The sequence below is a fragment of the Rhinoderma darwinii genome, chromosome 7, assembly GCF_050947455.1.
Source record: "Rhinoderma darwinii isolate aRhiDar2 chromosome 7, aRhiDar2.hap1, whole genome shotgun sequence".
Classification (NCBI taxonomy): Eukaryota; Metazoa; Chordata; class Amphibia; order Anura; family Rhinodermatidae; genus Rhinoderma; species Rhinoderma darwinii.
In genome coordinates, this window is record NC_134693.1 from 74,488,726 (window position 1) to 74,512,018 (window position 23,293).

Genomic DNA, 23,293 nt, shown 5'->3' on the forward strand with positions numbered 1-23,293 from the left:
TAATGTATAAGCAGTCCTTCACAGCCAAACCACCAGACACCTCTGTCTTATATTATGAGACCCTTGATCCTGTCATACATTCTGCACAGAGTGCAGAGTTGCTTGCCCTGATCAAGGCATGAAAACTGGCAGAGGGAAAAAGAGGAGGGCGGCTCCAAGCCGCAGATTGGGCAAAAGGTATTCTGGAGAACAAAGGGAAGTTGGAAGGTAGAAAGTTGATGAAAAGTGCTTTAGAGGGATTTGCAGAAGAGGAAGTTAGGAATAAGAAATGTATTGTATGTATTAGAAAACAGGACCAGCCAACGCCCGGTAATGGCGTCCGTACCTCATGTTGAGTGTGTCCTCATTGTTGGTGGGAAACCCCCTGCGCACTGTTTCCAATGGGAGAGGCTGCCCCCCCCTGCCCCTGATGTGGCCACGCCCGGCCCAACCAAATCAGTATGAAATAATCACCTTGTTAATTTTGTCATTTGTAGTGTCTTTTCTATTTACAGAAGTTCCAGTTTTAGTTCACTGATGAAACAACACGTCATCATAATATAGAGATGGTGGCCGTCAGATTGTACTGTTAAACATTAACGTAGATAATTCCTGTACAATGGTGTGATGAATGATTGCAGATACGTATGTTGTTTTGCCGGCATTGAAAGTGTTAAGATTGTGAGAAGTTGTGAGAAATGAGTTTGTGACTGGGTGCAGTCTGCAGGGCTGATGAGACCAAGGGATTTCAATATGCACTGCTGAGATATATATATATCAGTAATGTGTACAAACTGAAATACATTTCTTCTCTTTTGCGCAAGCGCTGTTGGTTATAAAAGTTACGATATTTATGTGTTATGATGTGATCATATTTCATGTGTTTTGATGTTAATTCAGATGTATTAAACTACAGATACGGTGAGACACGGGGGTTTGAAAATGTATGTGCCCCCCACCGTTCCCTATTTTTTATATACAGTTTATTGGTTTGCAGTAATTAATGTTATCAGAGATAATATTTTCTGTTTTATTGAAAAACTAACTACAATTGTTTTATTTTTGATTTCACACATGAGTTATGTTATTGTAAAGATCAAATGTTTGTCAGGAAAAAGTTATTTTTGTTTCAGGCTGTTGTACATTACAGGGGGTTAAACTAGTGTTATGTTGAGATGTAGTTTTGAACTCTGCTACATCACTCTCGCAGAGTCCACAAAGGGGGGAAGGGTGAAGGAACTGATCAGGTACAATTTTGGTTTATGTGTAAGAGACCATCCCCCTCCAGCAAAGTTACACAGGAGGCGATGTGACATCACTCACACGAGTTTTTTATGGATTTAGATGAGGGAGAAGGCAAAACAAAACTTGTCTGGACATTGTTAATTTGATGTAAAGTTTTTGGGGATGTTTTATTTTTATTTGTTTTTGTATTAATCAAGAATTTGCAGAACCTGATAAAAGTGAGATTCTCAAAGTATTCTGCATTATCAGCTGAATGAGGAGGAGTTGTGTTTGGTAGCGGCTTGTGACACCAATCCATGGAGTACCTCTACGCAAGCATATACTTTGTACTGTACTGAACAAAATGGACATGCCACTGCAGTTCTCACACAAAGTCATGGACCACAGCAGCGCCCGGTAGCATATTATTCAGCTAGACTAGACCCTGTGGCCCGAGGTTCCCCATCATGTGTGAGAGCTATCATTGCTGTAAATTCAATGTTAAACAAGGCCTCAGATTTGGTCCTGGCATTTCCAGTCCAAGTTTTGCACCACATGATATTACTGCTATTTTTTATTCAAGTACAGCTGAAGCATTTGTCAACAGCAAGATATCTAAGATTAACCTGTGCGCTTCTTCTCCCTGAGCAGGTCACACTCCATAGCTGTACTACATTGAACCCAGCTACCTTACTGCCTTTGGAGCAAGGGGGAGAAGACGTAGGTAAAGTATGGTCACAATTTTTGTCTGAAACTGATGAACATGATTGTATGGCCCTTATGGCCCAGGAAACAGTGGGGTTCGCACATGTAAAAGATACCCCACTCCAAAACCCAGACCTAATACGCTTTGTGGATGGTTCAAGGTATTGTGTAGAAGGATCTTTTTTTTACAGGATATGCAGTAACCACCGAAGATGTAGTCCTAGAAGCAGCCTCCTTACCAGCGTCCCGCTCAGCACAAGAAGCGGAGCTTAAGGCCCTGGCAGCAGCATGCCAACATGCAGAAGGAAAGACAGCAAATATATACACTGACTCTCGATATGCATTTGGGATTGCACACGATTATGGCCCCATATGGAGGGCAAGACAATTTTTGACCTCTGCAGGTACACCTGTAAAGAATGCAGACTTTGTAAAATATTTGATGGCGACCCTGATGTTACCCACAGAAGTAGCAGTAGTAAAAATTAAAGCTCACACTAAGGTGAGTTCACCAGAGACAAAAGGAAATGCTTTGGCAGACCAAGCCGCAAAAACAAGCAGCACAGAAGCTACCAGTGTTAGCAGCCGTATGTCAGATAAAAGATCCAGAGGAAACAAGACCAGCTGTAAGCCCGGAACTACTGCAAAAACTTCAAGGACAAGCAACAAAAGAAGAAAAAGACAAGTGGACGGCCCAAGGAGCAAAGCTACGAAAAGATGGCTTCTGGCAAGGCCAGAATAAACTGTGCCTGCCTAAGACAATGTTCCCAATGATGGCCCAAATAACACATGGAGAGACACACCAGTCAAAAACGGCAATGATGGACTTGGTAAACAAGGTGTGGTATGCCCCAGGGTTTAGTGTGATGGCCAGCAGTTTTACACAAGGATGCATGATCTGTGCAACACATAATATTGGAAGAACTGTAAAAGTACCACAGAAGCACACACCCAGACCAATTTACCCATTCCAGAGACTACAGATAGACTATATTCAATTACCAAAAGTCGGTACCTATGAGTATGTGCTTGTTTGTATTGATCTCTTTTCAGGATGGCCAGAAGCTTTTCCAGTCACCAAAGCTACAGCCGTAGCCACAGCAAAGAAACTGATCAACGAGGTGGTGTGCAGATATGGAGTTCCAGAGGTGATCGAGAGCGACAGAGGAACTCATTTTACGGGTGAAATCATGAACCATGTGTTGTCAGCTCTAGGCATAAGTCAAGCCCTACATACACCATACCATCCACAGAGCAGTGGGAAGGTTGAGAGACTAAATGGGACTCTCAAATTGAAAATCCAAAAAGCAATGGTAGAAACCGGGAAACCATGGACCGAGTGCCTACCATTAGCCTTGTTCTCAGTAAGATACACGCCCACAAAAAGAACAGGTCTCAGCCCATATGAGATCTTATTTGGGTCGGCTCCCAGATTAGGATGTTATTTTCCACAGGTGCTCCAAATGCAGTATGGTAGACTAACAGATTATGTATAAACGCTGAACAAACAATTGACCAAGGTGCATGCACAAGTCTTTGCTTCCATTCCAGATCCTGATTCAGTTGAAGGGAGGCATAAGCTAGAACCAGGAGATCGGGTCGTTGTCAAAAGACACGTGAGGAAGAGCCTTGAGCCACGATTTGATGGTCCTTTTCAAGTCCTACTCGTTACAAGCACCTCAGTGAAGCTCGAAGGAAAGACAAGTTGGATTCACGCCAGTCATTGTAAAAAGGTTCTTCAGCCAGAAGAATGAAGATCTTTGCGGTTGTTGCGGCGGTTGTTGCGTGTGCTCTTATACAAAAAGGCAGAACTGCTACTCCTGTACACGTAATCAGTACAGAATCACTGGAACAGTTCAGGACAGGGTGGGCGAATGCCACAGTGGATAGAAAGCAGGGTAACTACACCTGTAAGGCCAATGCCCCGTGTTATACTACAAATGTGACTACAACCGAAGGGACTTGGAAAAAAGGACCACATGGAGGGACTGTGTACCTTCACATAGACAAAACAGCCAACATTAGCATACAAGAAGAGACGCCGGGGCTGTTGTTTTGTTGTTATGAACCAGATTTACAGTATCTACAGAAATATACAACCAGTAAAATAGAAATGAAATGATAAATAAGACTTATGAAAGATGCAACAAGGAGAGGCTCAACTCTACGATTGTAATAAAAGAAACTGATGGGATGATATTATGTATGAATAATAGAAAAATAAGAAATAGAATATATTTTGTATTTTTGATAACAATTTTAAGAGATAGTTTTAAGCCACATAGAACAGTACAAAGTCTGGAAAGAATCCCACACACTTGTAAGAGCGCTGTAACCCAACAGCAGAAAAAGAATGTACACTTCAATATTTCCTTCCCTGAATCCCCCAGCTGTCATAGACAAAAAAGAGAATGGTATGACACGCTATGAGGAGGGGTAGGAACGGGATTAGGAGTATTGAATGGGATACAGTTAGAAACAGTTATGAACAAATGAAACTCAGTGGGAGACGACACATCTACTGCATTAAGGAGAGGTGCCTCATGGTTACCTACTACCTATGACTTACAGCAAAAAGGGTTAGCTATAGATGAACTGTTCCTAAATGTTTTTGATGAGAGTATGCTAACCGAATATAGAACATTACAGAATGTATCAACTTTTGTAAATTGGACAGTATGTACGCTTAAAACGATGTGGCAACAAGAACAGATGAATAATTGTAAGAATAAATTGTTTAGTAGTCATGTTAGGCAATGGACAGACATTCTGCCCATAGGAGAGAGAAATGATACGTGGTTATTGTTCCAGCCTGAGTATACTGAGTGTTCACCTAAATGGTGTGCAGGAAGACTAATAGCATTCAATGTGAAAAATCCTACTCTATTATGCAAATGTATTGTTATGCCAATGGTAATGATTGATCCGGTGACATTATTAGGACAATATTGGATGCCGGAAATGAAAGGAACACACATAGATTCTCAAAATAAGACAAGGAATATAGATTTGTGCCAATTAACAGAGCAAGGATATGTATGTAATCAACAGTCAGATATATGAACCCTGTCTAATGCAGCACCAGGATAATGTATGCGCACTCACTATAATCCCAGAAGCTAACCTACAGGTTTATATTGAAGTAGGTCCACAGCATGTATGTTTAATAACTAACAACAAGCAGACCCTTAGCCAGTTTAAACTCACAGGACCATTTTCAGGATGTCTATACAATGTGACGCATTTGACTTGGGGGAACCAAACTATAGTGTTCCTGCCTACTTTAGAAGAAATAATGTCCACTGTATGGGTACCTGAACCTTTGCCCTATGGAAATTTTAGTTTGCCACTGGAAGAGTTAAAACAAGTGTTAGAAAAGTCTAAAGACGTAAAGAAATTGATAGCAGCCCATAATGTAACTCTAAGTAAAGTGAAAGTATTGGCTACAATAGCAGCTAGGGAAGTAATAAATTTATCGTCAGCAATAAAAGATGCCAGTGCCCATCACTGGTATGATATATTTACAGGATTCTCACCTACAGCTACTAAAATATTGCATGTGCTTTTCCAACCGTTGATTTGCTTAATGATATTATTTGTATTGCTTACATGTTTCAATTGTTATGCATTTTGCAAGATAAGGGAAGTATTCAATCAGAGGCCTATACATTATGATGAAAGAATGTTGTGAGATTACCCCACCTACATACCTGTGTGAATCAAGTGAAGAAATGGATCGAAGCCTTGCTATCAGGAGATAGAAGTAGCATTGGAATTTAGGTGTTGGTAAAATCACAAAAGGAGGGATTGTTATGGAATAAATATATGTATAATGTATCTGGGACCTCAATGAGTGCAATGCTGAAGAGAAGAACATGTATTAGAATATATGTTGGGTATGTGATGGTATAGAACAACCTATAATCAATGATATAAGTGTAATGTATGTACTACTTCAAGGTAGAAGGATAAACGAGTCTATATTTTGGGTATTATTGAAAGGTTATGGAATGTAATAATCTGCAGATGTTCTGCAGAAACTGGAAATTGCGAATTCATTATGTTATGAGGGTACTACCAGGAACTAGGGGGTTTGTTTGCAGGATGGTTTGTTTCTGGGCGTACAGCCAAGATAGATATGGGTAGAACACCGGATTAAAAACTAGATGTAAGGAATAAGAATAATGTACGTAGAGATAAGAATAATGAGGAAAGAAACCACAAGAATGTATACGTGTCTGCACGTAATTATATGATATTTTTACTATATAAACTCTGTGTCTCTGCAAATAAAGTCAGAAGTATTTTTGCCTTGAGAAACGTCTCAGTGTGTCTTTGCTTCTCCGAGCTCGCACCCCCCCCCACCTGATTTGAACCTGCATGGAGATCAAGGCGTAACGTGACCTCATTGCGATCACACCTCCATATGGAGATGTGAACTTGGCTGATAGTATCCCCAGGTCGCTACCCTCAGAGTAGTCTCTTTAATCAACGGCCAACGTGCACACAGGGCCAGCATTAGGGGTGTGCGACCTGTGTCATTGTACAGGCCGCATCAGTCCAGCAGGTGGAAGGGGGCGCTGCGCTGACTCCCTTCTCCTGCTTGTTTCAGAAGAGCCCAGGCCCGGCAACTCAGCAGGCGTATTTCCGCCCAGGCGCTTCTTCACTCAGTGGAGTTGCTAACGCTGTAGCAGACATAGCGGCTGCTAGCGGCGACACTGGGCATGAGGGCGCCCAAGCTGACCGTTGGGACAGTCCCATGGCCGGCGGCGCTGCTAGCAGCCACTGCAGCTGCTACAGCGGTAGCGACGCCACTATAGCAGAGCAGAGAGGTATGTTCCTGCTCTGCTATCTACTTGATTCACTGTAGCTCCCTGAAGGAGCGGAATCCCCATGTGACCGGGGATTCCGCTCCTGGATGGAGCACTTGATCTCTCTGTCCATATATTGACAATGACAACAGGGGCAACTCTTGAAGCAGAATCCCCGTCCACAGCATTGTCGACTCTGCGACCGGGGATTCCACTCCAGGAGAAGCCCTTGACGTCACGGTCCATAAATGGACAGAGACATCAGGGGCTTCCCCTGGAGTGGAATCCCCGATGCTGTGACCGGGGATTCCACTCTAGGAGAAGTCAGTGATGTCACTGTCCATAAATGGTCACAGACACAGGGGCTGCTGCTGGAGTGGAATCCCCGGTCACAGCGTTAGCTGTGACCAGGGATTCCACTCTAGGAGTTGCCCCTGATGTCACTGTCCATATATGGACAGAGACATCAAGCGAGCACTCCAGGAGCAGAAACCCCAGCCACAGGGGGATTCCACTCCTTCAGGGAGCAACAGTGGAGCTATCTACAGGTAGGGTGGTGCTGTCTACAAGGGAGCTGTGGGCTGTGTGGTACTAGCTACAAGGGGGCTGTGTGGCACTACGTACAAGGGGGCTGTGTGGCACTACCTACCAGGTGGCTGTGTGGCACTACCTACAGGGTGCTGTGTTACACTACCTACAAGGGGCTGTGTGGCACTACCTACAGGGGGCTGTGTGGCACTATCTACAGGGGGCTCTGTGGCACTATCTACAGAAAGCTTTGCTGCACTATTTACAGGCGGCTGTGCGGCACTACCTACAAGGGGGCTGTGCGGCACTACCTAAAAGGGGGCTGTGCGGCTGTGTGGCACTACCTACAGGGGGCTGTTGGTCATTTTACTGTGAGTGGGGGCTGATTGTCATTTTACTGTGAGTGGTGGGCTGATGGTTATTTTACTGTGAGTTTGGGGCTGACGGTTATTTTATACTGTGAGTGGTGGCTGATGGTTAATTTACTGTGAGTGGGGGGCTGAAGTGGTTCAAGTGATTTCCACCTCTGAGCTCCAATTGAAATTAATAGGAGGCAGAAAACACCTGCGGCGCCTATTTAGAGTGTTTTTTTGCCTGTGTCTTATGCAGTAGCTTCAATTGTTTAAAAAAACTGCAGAAAAAAAAAATCAAACAATGCTGTCAATTCCTCCATGCAAAAAACGCTGTGTGAACATACCCTACGAGTATAGTGCTTATTATTAGCCGTTTTCTGTCTTTCTCAAAACAATATTTGGTAGGGGTGCCCTGAGGAAATTTTATTTTTCCAGTGGTGCTACGAGTCCGAAAAGGTTGGGAAACTCTGTACTAGGCTACAGGATCATGCCGGCCTACGCAAGGATCCCGTCGTGGTGCAACTCAGTTTGTCGTGAGAACGGGGCCTAGGTGAGTACAATTTTTTTTTGGGGGGGGGCACTGTCTACAAGGGGGAGGTGAGGGGTTGTATGGCACTGTATATAGGGAGGCTGTATGGCACAATCTACAGGGGAGCACTATCTACAAGGGGGGAGCTGTGTGTGTCAGCCAGGGGAGGGGGTATTATACTGTGTGGGGGCCACTAAGCGGACATTATACTGTGTAGGGGTACTACAGGGGGCAATATACTGTGTGTGGCACTTAGAGGGCATAATACTGTGTGGGTACAATTAGAGGACCAAATACTATGTACTTGAAGGGGTGTATAATATATTATTAAATATTATCATTATACTGTATGGGGGGCACTAAAGGGGCATTATGCTGTGTATGGGGCACTATATAGTGCATTATACTGTGGGGGCATTATACTTTTATTATGGGGCATTTCTTTAATGATGGGGTGGGGTGCCGAAAGATAATTTCGAATGGGGCGCAATCTATCCTGAGGCCGGCCCTGCGTGCACAGATATAGCGTAGGGCAGGACAGGTGGCAGATTGACACTCACAGTTAGCAGAGCCAAAGGTCAGGGCAGGCTGCAGAAGGTCGTCATGGTTAACAGGCAAGCGGTCAGGGAAGGTGTCACTCAGGAAGAGTCAAAGTTCAGGCAAGAGGTCAGTAACAGGAAATCTAAGTACAGTATAACATAATCCAAAGCACAACTAGCAAGCTAGTGTAGAACCTAATTGATTAGGCATTGGAGTGGAGTGGGCGGAAATCTTTTATAGCTTGGGAAAGCTAGTAGGAATATTGGCGCGCGCTGTCAATTTAAGAAGAGAATGATCAATGGCAGTGGCGTAACTACCGCCGTAGCAGCCACTACGGCTGCTACGGGGCCCGCGGCATGAGGGGGCCCGTGTCACCCGCTGGCACGGGCCCCCACCACGGCCGGAGGCTCCACTAGCAGCCGCTATGGCTGCTACAGCGCGACGCCACTGAACACAACTACGGCAGAGCAGGGAGGTATCTCCCCGCTCTGCCATTAAACAAAGGACATGTATCCCCTATCCACAGGATAGGGGATACATGTGTGATAGCTGGCATTGTTAGGGAGAACGGGGGACCGAAAGTCCCTTGAAGTTCTCCATCACAAACCTCGGACTTCCGGGGTCTGTGTCGGCAGCTCCGTAGAAATGAATGGAGCGCCGGTCGCGCTTGTGCACATGCGTGACCAGTGTTCCTTTTATTTTTATTGAGCTGCGCAAACGCCGAAAGTCAGAGGTTAGTCTTGGAGAACTTCAGGGGACTTTCGGTCCACCGTTCTCCTTATCGCTGCCAGCGATCACATATGTATCCCCTATCCTGTGGATAGGGGATACATGTCTTTAGTAGGACACACTGTAGGTCGCATTTTTTGGGGAGGGGAGACGCTGTATGGCGTTCCCTACATGGGGGGCTGTATGGCGTTCCCTACAGGGGGGGACTGTATGGCGTTCCCTACAGGGGGGGGCTGTATGGCGTTCTCTACAGGGGGGGATGTATGGCGTTCTCTACAGGGGGGGCTGTATGGCGTTCTCTACAGGGGGGGCTGTATGGCGTTCTCTACAGGGGGGGCTGTATGGCGTTAGCGCCATACAGCCCCCTCTGTAGATAACGCCATAAAGCCCACCCTTTAGAGAACGCCATACAGCCCCCTCTGTAGATAACGCCATACAGCCCCCACTGTAGAAAACGCCATACAGCCCCCCCTGTAGAGAACACCATACAGCCCCCCTGTAGATAACGCCATACAGCCCCCCTGTAGATAACGCCATACAGCCCACCCTTTAGAGAACGCCATACAGCCCCCTCTGTAGATAACGCCATACAGCCCCCACTGTAGAAAACGCCATACAGCCCCCCCTGTAGAGAACACCATACAGCCCCCTCTGTAGATAACGCCATACAGCCCCCTCTGTAGATAACACCATATAGCCCCCCTGTAGATAACGCCATACAGCCCCCTCTGTAGATAACACCATACAGCCCCCTCTGTAGATAACGCCATACAGCCCCCTCTGTAGATAACGCCATACAGCCCCCACTGTAGAGAACGCCATACAGCCCCCACTGTAAAGAACGCCATACAGAGTCTCCCCTGTAGATAACGCCATACAGCCCCCACTGTAGAGAACGCCATACAGCCTCCCTGTATAGAACGCCATACAGCCCCCTCTGTAGATAACGCCATACAGCCCCCACTGTAGAGAACGCCATACAGCCCCCGCTGTAGATAACGCCATACAGAGTCCCCCCTGTAGATAACGCCATACAGCCCCCTCTGTAGATATCTACAAAGGGGGCTGTATGGCGTTATCTACAGGGGGTGCTGTATGGAGTTATCTACAGAGGGGGCTGTATGGCGTTATCTACAGGGGGGGCTGTATGGCGTTATCTACACGGGGATGTATGGCGCTATCTACAGAGGGGGCTGTATGGCGTTATCTACAGGGGGGCTGTAAAAAAGGCACTATCTACAAGGGGGGGGTTGTGTGACACCCAGGGGAGGGAGGCCCAGTTTGCTATGGGGCCCAGTTTGCTATGGGGCCCAGTTTGCTATGGGGCCCAGTCAAAAGTTTGCTATGGGGCCCAGTCTTTCCTAGTTACACCCCTGATCAAGCCCTTGCAGCAGCAGTGAACAAGGCAGGAGGTGAGCATAGGCAGCATGGGAGGCTGCCAGCGGAATAGACCAGAGGAGAATCGCGGTGGTGACCAGGAGGCAGAAGATGCCAGGGAAGTGGTAAGTAAATAGCAGCGGCGGACATTGCTTATTTTAAATTATAACAGCCACAATATATATGTATAAACAAACTAAGGCTTTATACACTTTTGAAGCCAATTTTAAAAAAAATAAATCAATGTTTTATTTGATTTTAAACTACTTTTGAATTGATTTTTTAATAAAAATGGATTTTTACCTTTTTAAGATGCAGCTTCTATGTATCCTATACATAGAAGCTGTATCGTTTCGTCAAAGCCGATTCCGTCAGGTCAGCTGTACTGATGGCTCGGCTGAAAGCTGATCCTGCATGTCTCTGACACACAGGTTCCAGCTAATAATGATCACACATCTATGTTTATAAAGAAGGCTGTGCTTACTGGATGGGAAATTTACTTTAACCCCTTCCCGACATCTGCCGTATATATACGGCGCTGTTGGGAAGTAGTTCCCGCAGAGCGCAGTACAATTATGTTGCGGTGATAGTGCGGGATCAGAAGCTAAGCCCACACCATCACCGCCAGGTGTCAGCTGTTTGTTACAGCTGACACCATGCTGTAATGGCAAGGACCCGAGCTAGTCTCCGATCCGGCCAATAGAGATCACAGCATCTGAGGGGTTTTTAGCCACCGTCACCCCAGAGATGCATTTACTGGGGTGCCGATGGTTGGTATGGTAACCGGAGGCAATGGCCTCCGTGTCTGCCTCCTCATAGGCTTTCTGTGTGATTGACAGCTGTAATAAAAGTGTATTAGAATAGAAATCAGCGATGCAGGCCTTCATGTACCCTAGTGGGACAAAAGAAAGGTTAGAAAAATGTTAATAAAAATGTTGTAAAAAATAAATAAATTAAAGTTTGAAGTTAAAAAAGCTAAAATTGCCATTTTTCCCATAATAAGTCTTTTTTTATTGGAAAAAAAAAACCTATACATAATTGGTATCGCCTCATCTGTAACAACCCAAACGATAAAACTATTATTTAATTTATACCGCATGGTAAACACTGTAAAAAAAAAATCTGAAGAACAATGCCAGAATTGTTGTTTTTAGGTCCCATCTCCTCCCAAAAAAATTCATAAAAAGTTATCAAAAAGTCACATTTACCCCAAATCCCTGACACAGATTTGTCCATGCAAAATAAAAAAGTTATGGGTCCTAGAATATGGCAACACAGAAAACAAATGTTTTTTTTGTGATTTTATTGTGCAAAAGCTGCAATCCATCGTATCAACCCGCAGAATAAAGTTAACATGTAATTTATAGCGCACGGTGAATGCAAAAAAAAAAACCCCTCAATAAATAACAATCCGAGAATTGCTTGTTTTTGGTCATTTCCTCTTCCAAAAAATGGAATAAAAAGTGATCAAAAAGTCGTATGTGTCCCAATATGGTACCATTAAAATCTACAGCTTGGCTCATAAAAAAACAAGCCCTCAGATGGAGCATCAAACGAAAAATAAAGAAATGATGGCACTAGTAATGCGGTGCTGAAAAAACATCCTGATGTGCAGGTCGGACGGGAACATTCCTTCAGTTTCAGGACCATAGTATATAGGAACTAGGAAGGGAAGGGACATAGCACATCTGCTAGAAGCGAGGGTGCCCGTATTATACCAGGGCAACACTTTCCCAGACAAAATGTCACAAACTACAAAGGAGGAAACGTCCCCAAAAGGTGCAGAGTGTTACAAAACAAAGAAAGAATACCATTTATCAGTGCGACACTGGCCTGCACATAACAGATTGCTTCACAGCGTACCACACATCTATGGATAGTTTTATTATTTACTGCATTATTATAATCTCTTATTATGCCCTGATGTACTCTGCACAGATTACATATGCCCCACATTATAAACTAAAATACCAATAAAAACAATAATAACTAATAAAACAAAACTACTACCAAGCAAAATCCAAGCTCTAATTTGTGCTCCTTTCTTTCCAAGCCCTAGAGTGTGCCCAAACAGCAGTTACATCCAAATATATGGCAATGCCATACCCGGGAGAACCCGCTTAACAATTTATGGGGTGAGATTCTCCAGTGGCACAAGATGGGCACAACATATTGAGTGGTGAAATAGCATCAGTGGACAAATTTCAATTTTCACTTTGCATAATTTCTGAAAAACACCTGTGGGGTCTAAATGCTCACTACACCCCTTGATAAATGCCTTTAGGAGTGTAGTTTCAAAAATGGGGTCACTTTTTTTTGGGTACATCAAGGGTTTTGCAAATGCGACATAGCGTCCGCATGCGATTCCAGCAAAATCTATGCTCCAAAAGTCAAATACCACTCTTTTTCTTCTGAATCCTCCCATATGTTCAAACAGCAGCTTATAACCACATATGGGGTATTGCCGTACTCGGGAGACATTGCTTTACAAATGTTGGGGTGCTTTTTTTTCTTTATTCCTTGTGAAAATGAAAAATGCTGATCCAAATCTACATCTTATTGGAAACATTTTATTTTTTCATATTCACGGCTTAATTATAATTAATTCAGCAAAAAACCTTTGGGGTCAAAATTCTCACTATACCCCTAGATGATTCCTCAAGGAGTGTAGTTTCCCAAATAGAGTCACTTTTGGAGTGTTTCCACTGTACTAGTACTACAGGGGCTCAGCAAATGTAACATGGCACCCAGAAACCATTCCAAAAGCCAAATGGTGCTCCTACCCTTCTGAGCCCTTCCAGTGTGTCCAAACAGCAGTTTATGACCACTTAAGCAGTATTACCATACTCTGGAGAAATTGCTTTACAAATCTTCAGATGCTTTTTCTACTTTAGTTCTTGTGGAGATTAAAAAACATTGTTAAACCTACATTTTATTGGGAAAAATGTTGATTTTCATTTTCACGGTCTACTGCCAATAAATTCTGCAAAAAACCTGTGGAGTGAAAATGCTCACTATACCCCTAGATAACTTCCTTGATGGATGTCGTTTCCCAAATGGGGTCACTTGTGGGGAGTTTCCAGTGTTTTGGCCCCTCAGGGGCTTTGCAAATGCGACATGGCCTTTGTAAACCATTCCAGCTAAATTTGAGCTCCAAAAGCTTCAAATGGTGCCCCTTCTATTCTGAGCCCTGCCCTGTCTCCAAACAGCCATTTATGACCACACATGGAGTATTGCTGTACTTGGGAGAAATTGTTTTACAAATGGTGGAGTGCTTTTTCTCCTTTAGTCCTCGTGGAAATGAAAAAATTATGTTTTATTGGAAAAAATTATTTTTTTCTTTTTTACAGCCCAATTCCAATAAAATCTATGAAACACCTGTGGGGTCAAAATGCTCACTACACATCTAGATAAGTTCCTTGTAGGGTGTAGTTTCCAAATAGGGTATTTTTTGTGGGGTTTCCTTTGTTTTGATACCGCAAGACCTCTTCATGGTCTTGGACATGGTCCCTAAAATATTATCTAACAAAAAGAAGACCCAAAAATTCACAAGGTCCTCCTAAGGCCAGTGCATCAGTCCATTAGTACCCTAGGGCCACATGTGGGATATTTATAAAAACTGCAGAATCTGGGTAATAAATTTTTAGTTGTATTTCTCTTGTAAAACATTCTGTGTTACAGAAAAAATGTATTAAATATAAAAAAAAATATATATGAAATATTTAGATTTCACCTCTACATTGCTTTAATTCCCGTTAAAACCCCTTAAGGGTTAAAAAAAAATTTGAACTGCTGTTTTGAATACTTTGAGGGTTCAGTTTTTCAATTGGGTTGATTTATGGGGGGTTTTAAAGTAAAGGCCCCTCAAAGCCACTTCAGAACTGAACTGGTCCCTGAAAAAAATAGTCTTCTAAAATTTTCTTGAAAATGTAAGAAATTTCTGCAAAATTTTTTAAGCTTTGTTACGTCCTAAAAAAAAAAAAAAGATTGTTCAAAAATCTATGCCAATCTAAAGTAGACATATGGGAAATGTTAATTAGCAACTATTTTGCATGGTATTACTATCTGTTTTACAAGCAGATGCACTGAAATTTAAAAAAAATTACTCCTGTGGTTCTACAGAACCAAACTTACATCACCATAAGGTTCTACCATTGTCCAAATTGGTTCCGTAAAGCAGCAGGATGTCCGGTGTTGTGGCTCTAATAAGGATGTTAAAATGCGTCTGCATTATGGTTGCCTGAAACCAACCTTAGGCTTATTCAGACGAACATGGGGAAACTCGAACGTGAAACGGACAGACCCTTCACACGGCACGTTGAAACAGCTGTGTGAACGGCCCCAATTAAATACATGTGTCCGTGCACCAAAAAGACGTCCGAAATCCCCCCCATTGATTTCAATGGGAGGCAAAGCCGTTTACAGCGGTTCAGTCTCTGACCTCCCATTGAAATCAATGGGAGGCAGAGAAAGCGTTTTTCATGCGTTTTTTTTGTCCACTGCGCTTAATGGACATGGCTTAAAAACACAGCGAAAAACGGGGGAAAGAAAGTGCAGGCAGGTTCAAATCTGCCTTAGGCCCTGTTCACACAAAGTTTTTTGCAAGCAGAAAATTCTGCCTCCACCTCCCATTGAAATCAATGTGAGGCAATTTCACCCTTTTTTTTGTCACGGTTTTTGCCACGGTTTCCACGGCAAAAAACGTGTCAAAAAACTCTGTGTGAACAGGACCTTAAAATTCCTGCCTGCAAAACACTGTGTGAACTAGGCCTTACAATGCAGATACAGATTCAGTTTGTAACAACTTTAGTTTGCAAAAACATAGGAGTTAATAAAATTAGATCTACAATTTAATTCTAGCTGTATATATAAAAAAAATATGAGAATAACTTACACAGATGGAGGTATAGGGAGGTTGTACTTCTGGTCCTTTTCTCCTGTAAGCCAGTATGTTGTTTCTGTACCCTTGCCCTAATACAGATGAAGAAATATAAGCAATGATAAGGAAACAGTTTAGCTTTAAATTAAGACTTTAGATATCCTAACAAAACAGATGTATATTTGTAAATAATATATTCATCTGAATGCGCTATTACCTTTCAGTCTGTCAATTTGACGGCGCTCGGCTATCTCCGGCAGCTTCACAAAAAGTGAATGGAGCTGTGGCTGAACATGCCAGTCCTGCTTCATTCACATAGGGCACTACGGGACCCCCATTCTTAGGATTGGTGAGAGTCCTAGCGATCAGACCCCCACCGCTAAGACATTTATCAGCTATCCTGTGGTGTTTTTAATGCCATCTTTTTTAGTCATTTTTTTTAGTGCAGCCAGATGTTTTATTAAAGTCTATAGTAAAATATAAAATGCACTATACACAATTGTATTTTGGTTTGTAACGTTTTTGATGCAAATTTTGTGGGTAGCAGTGTTGTGTTTTTGTTCAAGCGCAGCATCCCTTGGTATGGCAATTTTTTCAGGCGTTTTTCCCAAAGGCTTCTCAATAAAACGTCAAAAATGCCAGAAAAAAAGCATGTACAAAATGACACTAAATGAAAACCGCCAGTAAAAATAGCATTAAAAAAATGCATGTTACTTTTTAATAACGCTTGCATTTTTAGAAGCACTTTTTGATGCAGTTTAGATTACCTGAAAATTTTCTGTGTATGTTTTTGTAAACTTTATTTTTAATTTGTTTTGGGATGGTAAGCTAACAGGGATAATAAACAGATTCTCTTTCTGTTATTGCGTAAATGAACATCTTTTAATGACAAAGTGCACAAGATCTATATATCCATGCATTCACTAAGACCAAAAAGAAATAGTTGGAACCCTGAAGTTTCTGAATATAAAAAATGGTATAATCCAATCATTATCAGAAATCAGCCAATGGAACTCGGCTTCTTTGTCGACCCCATAGACATTGAATGAAGCTTCAGCACACATGCACGACCCAAAACCCTCCATTCAAAATCCTCCTCACTGCGATTGGGACCGGGGAGCAGGAGTCAGGACACCTATTCTAAAGATTGGTCGGGGTCCAAGTGGTGGAGCCCCGAGCAATCATACAATTCTCATCTATCCTGTGGATAGGTGATAAATGTCCTTCGTGGGAAAATCCCTTTAGCCCCTTATCCCTTTCCTGCTTTGGCCAGTTTTTACCTTTCTGACTTCCTAATTTTTCAAATCTGACATGTGTCGCTTTATGTGGTAATAACTTTGGAATGCTTTTAGCTATCCAATCGATTCAAAAATTGTTGCTAATTAACATTTCCATATGTCTACTTTAGATTGGCATAGTTTTTTGAACATCCTTTTATTTTTTTAGGACGTTACAAGGCTTAGAACTTTAGCAGCAATTTCTCCCATTTTCAAGAAAAATTTTGAAAAGGCAATTTTTTCAGGGACCAGTTCTGAAGTGGCTTTCAGGGGCCAATACTCTGCTAACACCCATAAATCACCCCATTTTAAAAACGGCACCCCTCGAAGTATTCAAAACAGCATTTAGAAAGTTTCTTAAAGAGGCTCTGTCACCAGATTGTGCAACCCCTATCTGCTATTGCAGCAGATAGGCGCTGCAATGTAGATTACAGTAACGTTTTTATTTTAAAAAAACGAGCATTTTTGGCCAAGTTATGACCATTTTTGTATTTATGCAAATGAGGCTTGCAAAAGTACAACTGGGCGTGTCGAAAAGTAAAAGTACAACTGGGCGTGTATTATGTGCGTACATGGGGGCGTTTTTACTTCTTTTACTAGCTGGGAGTTCTGACGAGAAGTATCATCCACTTCTCTTCAGAACGCCCAGCTTCTGGCAGTGCAGACAGCGTGTTCTCGAGAGATCACGCTGTGACGTCACTCACAGGTCCTGCATCGAGTCGGACGAGCGAGGACACATCGGCTCCAGAGGCTACAGATGATTCTGCAGCAGCATCGGCGTTTGCAGGTAAGTCGATGTAGCTACTTACCTGCAAACGCTGTGTAGCCTTAGTATAATACGGGCGCCCTAGCTTCCAGCAAATATGCTATATCCCTTCCCTTCCTAGTTCCTAAATACTAGGGTCCTGAAACTGAAGGAATTTCGCCCTCGGGCCTGCACATCGGGATGTTTTTTCATCACCGCATTACTTGTGCTATAACTTTTTTATTTTTTGGTTGATGGAGTTGTGTGATAGCTTGTTTTTTGCGAGACAAGCTGTAGATTTTATTGGTAAGATCACATACCACACATATGAATTTTTGATCACTTTTTATTTAATTTTTTGGAACAGGATATGACCCAAATAAAACAATTCTGGAATTGTATTTTATTGTTGGTTTTTTTTCTGGAATTCACCATGTGCTATAATTTACATGTTAACTTTATTCTGCGGGTTGATACGATTACGGTGATACCAAATTTATATTGTTTTTTCAGGTATTGCAGCCTTTGCACAATAAAATCACTTTTTTTTTTAAAAAACAAAAACATTTGTTTTCTTTGTCGCCATATTCTAAGACCCATAACTTTTTAATTTTCATGTGGACAAAGCTGTATCAGGGTTTTTGTTTTGCAGGGACGGGCTGTTTTTTTTTATTAGTACCATTTTGGGGTAAATGTAATAATTATGTATATTTATTTTTTTTTTAATTTTTCCAATAATAGAAGACTTATTAACGTAAAAAAGGTTTACAACATTTTTATTAACTTTTTTTTCTCCCTTACGTAGTGCAGTGTATTAGAGCTGTCAGTCATATACTGACAGCAAGTCTATGAAGGTCCTCATAGGCTTCCTTACAAGGCAGACACAGAGGCTATTGTTAGGCCTCCGTTTGCCATACCAACCATCGGCACCAGTGCCGATCGGGTTAAAAACCCTCAGATGCTGCGCTCTCTATTGAGCGCAGCATCTGAGGAGTTAATTTGCTAGATCGGAGATTAGCTCCGGTCCTGGCTGTTACAGCAGGGTGTTAGCTGACACACGGTGGTGAAGGTGCGAGCTCCGCTTCTGAGCCCGCAAGATCACCGCGACGTAATGGTACTGCGGGTTGCAGGAACCATTTCCCGACAGCACCGTATGTGGATGTCGGGAAGCGATTAATGACCAGGTCTGAAAAGGTCTTAATGACCAGCTACATTTTTTCATTGACGTGGCTGTATGAGGCCTTGTTTTATGAGGGAGAAAAAAAAAATTCCTGCGCTGTTTGCGGGTACAAAAATATTCACTGTCTAAGTTCTGTAATTTATTTTAGCAGCATAAATATAGGAAAAAAATTCTTTTTCTGCACTTTTTTTTTGGTATATTTTAAATCCTGTTCTAGTTTCACGGTGAATAATCTGTTAAAATAATTCTTCAGGTTATTATGGTCCTGTAGATATCTTATATGTGTAGGTTTTTATGTAATGTATGGGCAATAAAATAAATTTTATGATAAATAACTTTTTTCTTTGGACATATTTTTAAAACTTTATTGTTTACTTATAATATATTAGCATAATCCTGTATGCTAATACATTATACTGTGTCACTATGAAACAAGCAGACTGCTGTTATGGCAACTCATAGTGTGTATACTTCCGGTGATGTGATCAAATAGGGGAGTCCACTTTCATCATGCCGCAGTCATGGACCACGGTGATCAAAGGGTTAAACAGCTGGAGTCAGAGTTTTCTACAATCCCAGCTGTTTTCAGAAAGCTTCTCAGTACAGGAGCTGTTAGTAACAGCTCCTGCTTAGGGAATGAGTGCTCACTGGAGCGCTCATAACCCTTTTCTACAGCGACACCAAAAGACGTTGCTGAAGACTAAGGACCTGCACCGCCTGCCGTCAAAAGACAGTGGGCCGATTAAAGCACAGTGAAGGTGAAATTTAAAAGTTTAATTTTCTTTGCAGAAATTCAATTTGTATCCATTTTTCTGTAACACTTGTTACCATTTGTGTTAAAAGAGAAATGCTACTCAATATTTATTACCCCGATACTGACGTTTTTAGAAATATCCCATATGGGGCCCTAGTGTACTAGCTGACTCAAACACAGGCCTCAGAACAAAGGAGCACATTGTGCAGTTTGGGGCCTCCTTTTAATTTGAATATTTCTCAGGTTCCATTTCAGGTTTGAAGAGGTCCTGAGGTGCCAACCTTACTTTGGAAACGACATTCCTTATGAAATTTATCTAGGGGGCAGTGAGCATTTAGACCCCACAGGTGTTTCATAGTTTATATTAGAATTGGGTGGTGAAAATACATTTTGTCAAATAACATGTAGTTTTAGCTGAAAGTTTTTCATTTCTACAAAGAATGAAAGTAGAAAAAGCCCACCAACATTTGTAATGCGGTTTCTACCAATTACGGAAATACCCCATATGTTGCCATAAATTCCTATTTGGATAAAGGGAAGGAGCGCCATTTGGCCTTTGGAGCTCAAATTCTGCCGGAAACGTTTGCAGACACCATGTCACATTTGAAAAGCCCCTGAAGGACCAAAACAGTGGAGACCCCCCAAAAGCGACCCCATTTTGGAAACGACACAAATTTATATAGGAGTATAGTAAGCATTTAGACCTACATGTTTTTTTGCTGATTTTAAGTAAAAAACGGAGAAAAAGCACCCCAACATTTGTAAAGCAATTTTTCCTGATTATGAACACACCCCATATGTGGTTCCTATGTAAACTCTAAACCTGTGGGTGTACCATGAGCCTGTACAATTTAATTCCATACTTTGCCTTAATAGGCAGATATTGGTGAAATTTAAACCTCCCTTTAAAATGTACAAAGGACTTGTCTACTTTTCGGTGGTGCATGCTTGTGCACACTGGCCTGATTTTAAACAGTATGTCAAATATGGCGTCTTCACAGGGAGGGGGTGACACACTGTGCATTATCATTGTAATGCAAAAATTTCAGAATCTATTCAAGGCATGTCCAGGTCATAGTCATTCAGTAAACTGGGGTATTGTACAAAATATCCATACTACAGTTTTGCCCAATTTCAGACTTCTTCACAAGATCCCAAAATGTAATCTCTGCTGCATCTATGGGGGTCCAACTAGCATATGATGACGTGGAGTTTTGGGTTACAAACAGCTAGGCATTTAAATTATTTTGGGCCACCATTAAACTTACATAATCCTCAGAGAAAAAGTCCTTAACCCCTTCCTGCTCCTGGACGTACTATTAGGTCATGGTAGATGTATCGTTCGCGCTCCATGACCTAATAGTACGTCACTGGAGTAACGGCCATTTCGGCCGTCTTCCCGACACAGGAGCTGTGACAGCTTCTGTCTCGTACACCAGTTGCCGCAGTTCCTACAGCGGGGACCGATCGCTGTGTCCCCGCTGATTAACCCCTTAAAAGCCGCTTTCAATATCGATTGCGGCTTTTTATGGGTTAAGCTACCATCGCCCGCCTGCTACACGATAGTGGCTGGCGATGGTGACTATGGCAACCAGACACCTAACAATGTCGTCCGGCTATGCCATCGACGGAAGCCTAGTGGGTCCTGACAAAGTCAGGACCCACTATGCTTGCTGTCAGTGAGTAGCTGACAGCTCTAATACACTGCACTACTGCAATACACTGCATACACTGCAATACACTAAGTGCAGTGTATTAAAATAGTGATCAGAATCTCCTGCCCTCAAGTTCCCTAGTGGGACAAAGTAAAAAAGTTAAAAAAAAGTTAAAAAAAGTTGTGTAAAAATAAGAAAATAAAAGTTTTAAAAGTAATAAAAGTAAAAATCACCCTTTTTCCCTTATCAGTCCTTTTATTTATCTATTTGTATTAATAATAAACAAATAAACTTTACATAATTGGTATTGCCATGTCCGTAACAGCCTGAACTACAAAATTAATTCGTTATTTATCCCGCGCGGTGAACACCATAAAAGAAAATAACAATAAACCGTACCAGAATCACAATTTTTTTGTCACTTCACCTCACAAAAAATGGAATAAAAAGAGATCAAAAACTCGCATGTACCTAAAAATGGTACTGATCGAAACTGCAGTTTGTTACGCAAAAAACAAGCCCTCACACGGCTTTCTTGTTGGAAAAATAAAAAAGTTATAGCTCTTAGAATAAGGCAACACAAAAAGAAAATGCTTTTTTACAAAACTTATTTTATTGTGCAAACGCCATAAGACATAAAAAACGATAAACATATGGTATCGCCGTAATTGTATCGCCCTGCAGAATAAAGTGAAAATGTCATTTATAACGCACGGTGAACACTGTAAAAAAAAAGGAATAAAAAAACAATAGTAGAATTGCTGTTTTTTAGTCACCACGCCACTTAAAAATAGAATAAAAACTGATCAAAAAGTCGCATTCACCCCATGTAAACTACAATGAATTCCTCAAGGGGTCTAGTTTCCAAAATGGGGTCAAAATGGGGTTTCCACTGTTTTGGCACCACAAGACCTCTTCAAACCGGACATGGTGCCTAATAAAAAGGAGGCCTCAAAATCCTCTAGTTGCTCCTTTGCTTCGGAGGCCGGTGGTTCAGTCCATTACCGCACTAAGGCTACAGTGTGGGATATTTCTCAAAACTGCAGAATCTGGGGAATAAATATGGAGTTGCCTTTCTCTGGTAAAACCTTCTGTTTTACAGAAAAAAAATGGAATAAAAAGGATTTTCTGACAAAAAAAAAAATTTACATTTCACCTCTACTTTGCTCTAAATTCCTGTGAAACACCTAAAGGGTTAATAAACTTTCTATATGCTGTTGTGAATACTTTGAGGGGTCTAGTTTCTAAAATGGGGTGTTTGATGCGGGTGTCTAATATATAGGCCCCTCAAAGCAACTTCAGAACTGAACCCTAAAAAAAATAAATTAGGCAATACTTTGCTTCTTACATTATACTGATAATGAGCAGCACCCACCCCGAGATGACCCCAGTTTTGACCGTTTGTATAAACGGAGAACCCTATTAGGCCATTTCAGTGCCCGGTTTGCCCAAGCATACACCCCCGAGAAGTGTATTTCTATCGATGAGCCCTTGGTAGATTTTAAAGGGAGGCTTCAATTCCGCCAGTACCTGCCGAGTAAGAGGGCAAGGTATGACGTGAAGATGTATAAACTGTGCGAAAGTGCATCAGGGTATACCTACAAATTTAGGATGTATGAAGGGAAGGACACCAGTATTCAGCCCCCAGAATGCCCCCCCCCCTTACTGGGAGTTAATGCAAAAATTGTGTGGGATTTGGTACACCCACTGCTGGACCAGGGTTACCAACTCTACCTGGATTATTTTTATACCAGCTTCCCACTCTACAAGTGCCTCACTTCCAGAAGTACTGCGACTTGCGGCACTGCTATAAGAAATCTGAGAGTCCTCCCAAAGACTCTGCTTGGGCAAACACTCAGAAGGGGTGAGAGCAGGGCACATTCTAGCAGCAACATATTGTGTGTCACGTACAAGACAAGAGAGATGTCACACCAGTACCCATGTACCTGTACGAGGCACCAGTACAGAGACCCCCAAACCAGACTGCATCCTGGACTACAATATGTACATGGGAGGGGTGGACTTGTC

General features: G+C 42.3%; 1 protein-coding gene across 1 annotated transcript in view; it reads right to left on the reverse strand.

Annotated features, from left to right (window-relative positions):
• GUCY2C (guanylate cyclase 2C) overlaps positions 1-23,293 on the reverse strand; it is a 255,706-nt gene that overhangs the window by 19,746 nt on the left and 212,667 nt on the right. Inside the window, exon 21 of the mRNA XM_075832286.1 lies at positions 15,670-15,746. Coding sequence (XP_075688401.1) covers positions 15,670-15,746 — 77 coding nt within the window. The remainder of the gene's footprint in view (positions 1-15,669; positions 15,747-23,293) is intronic.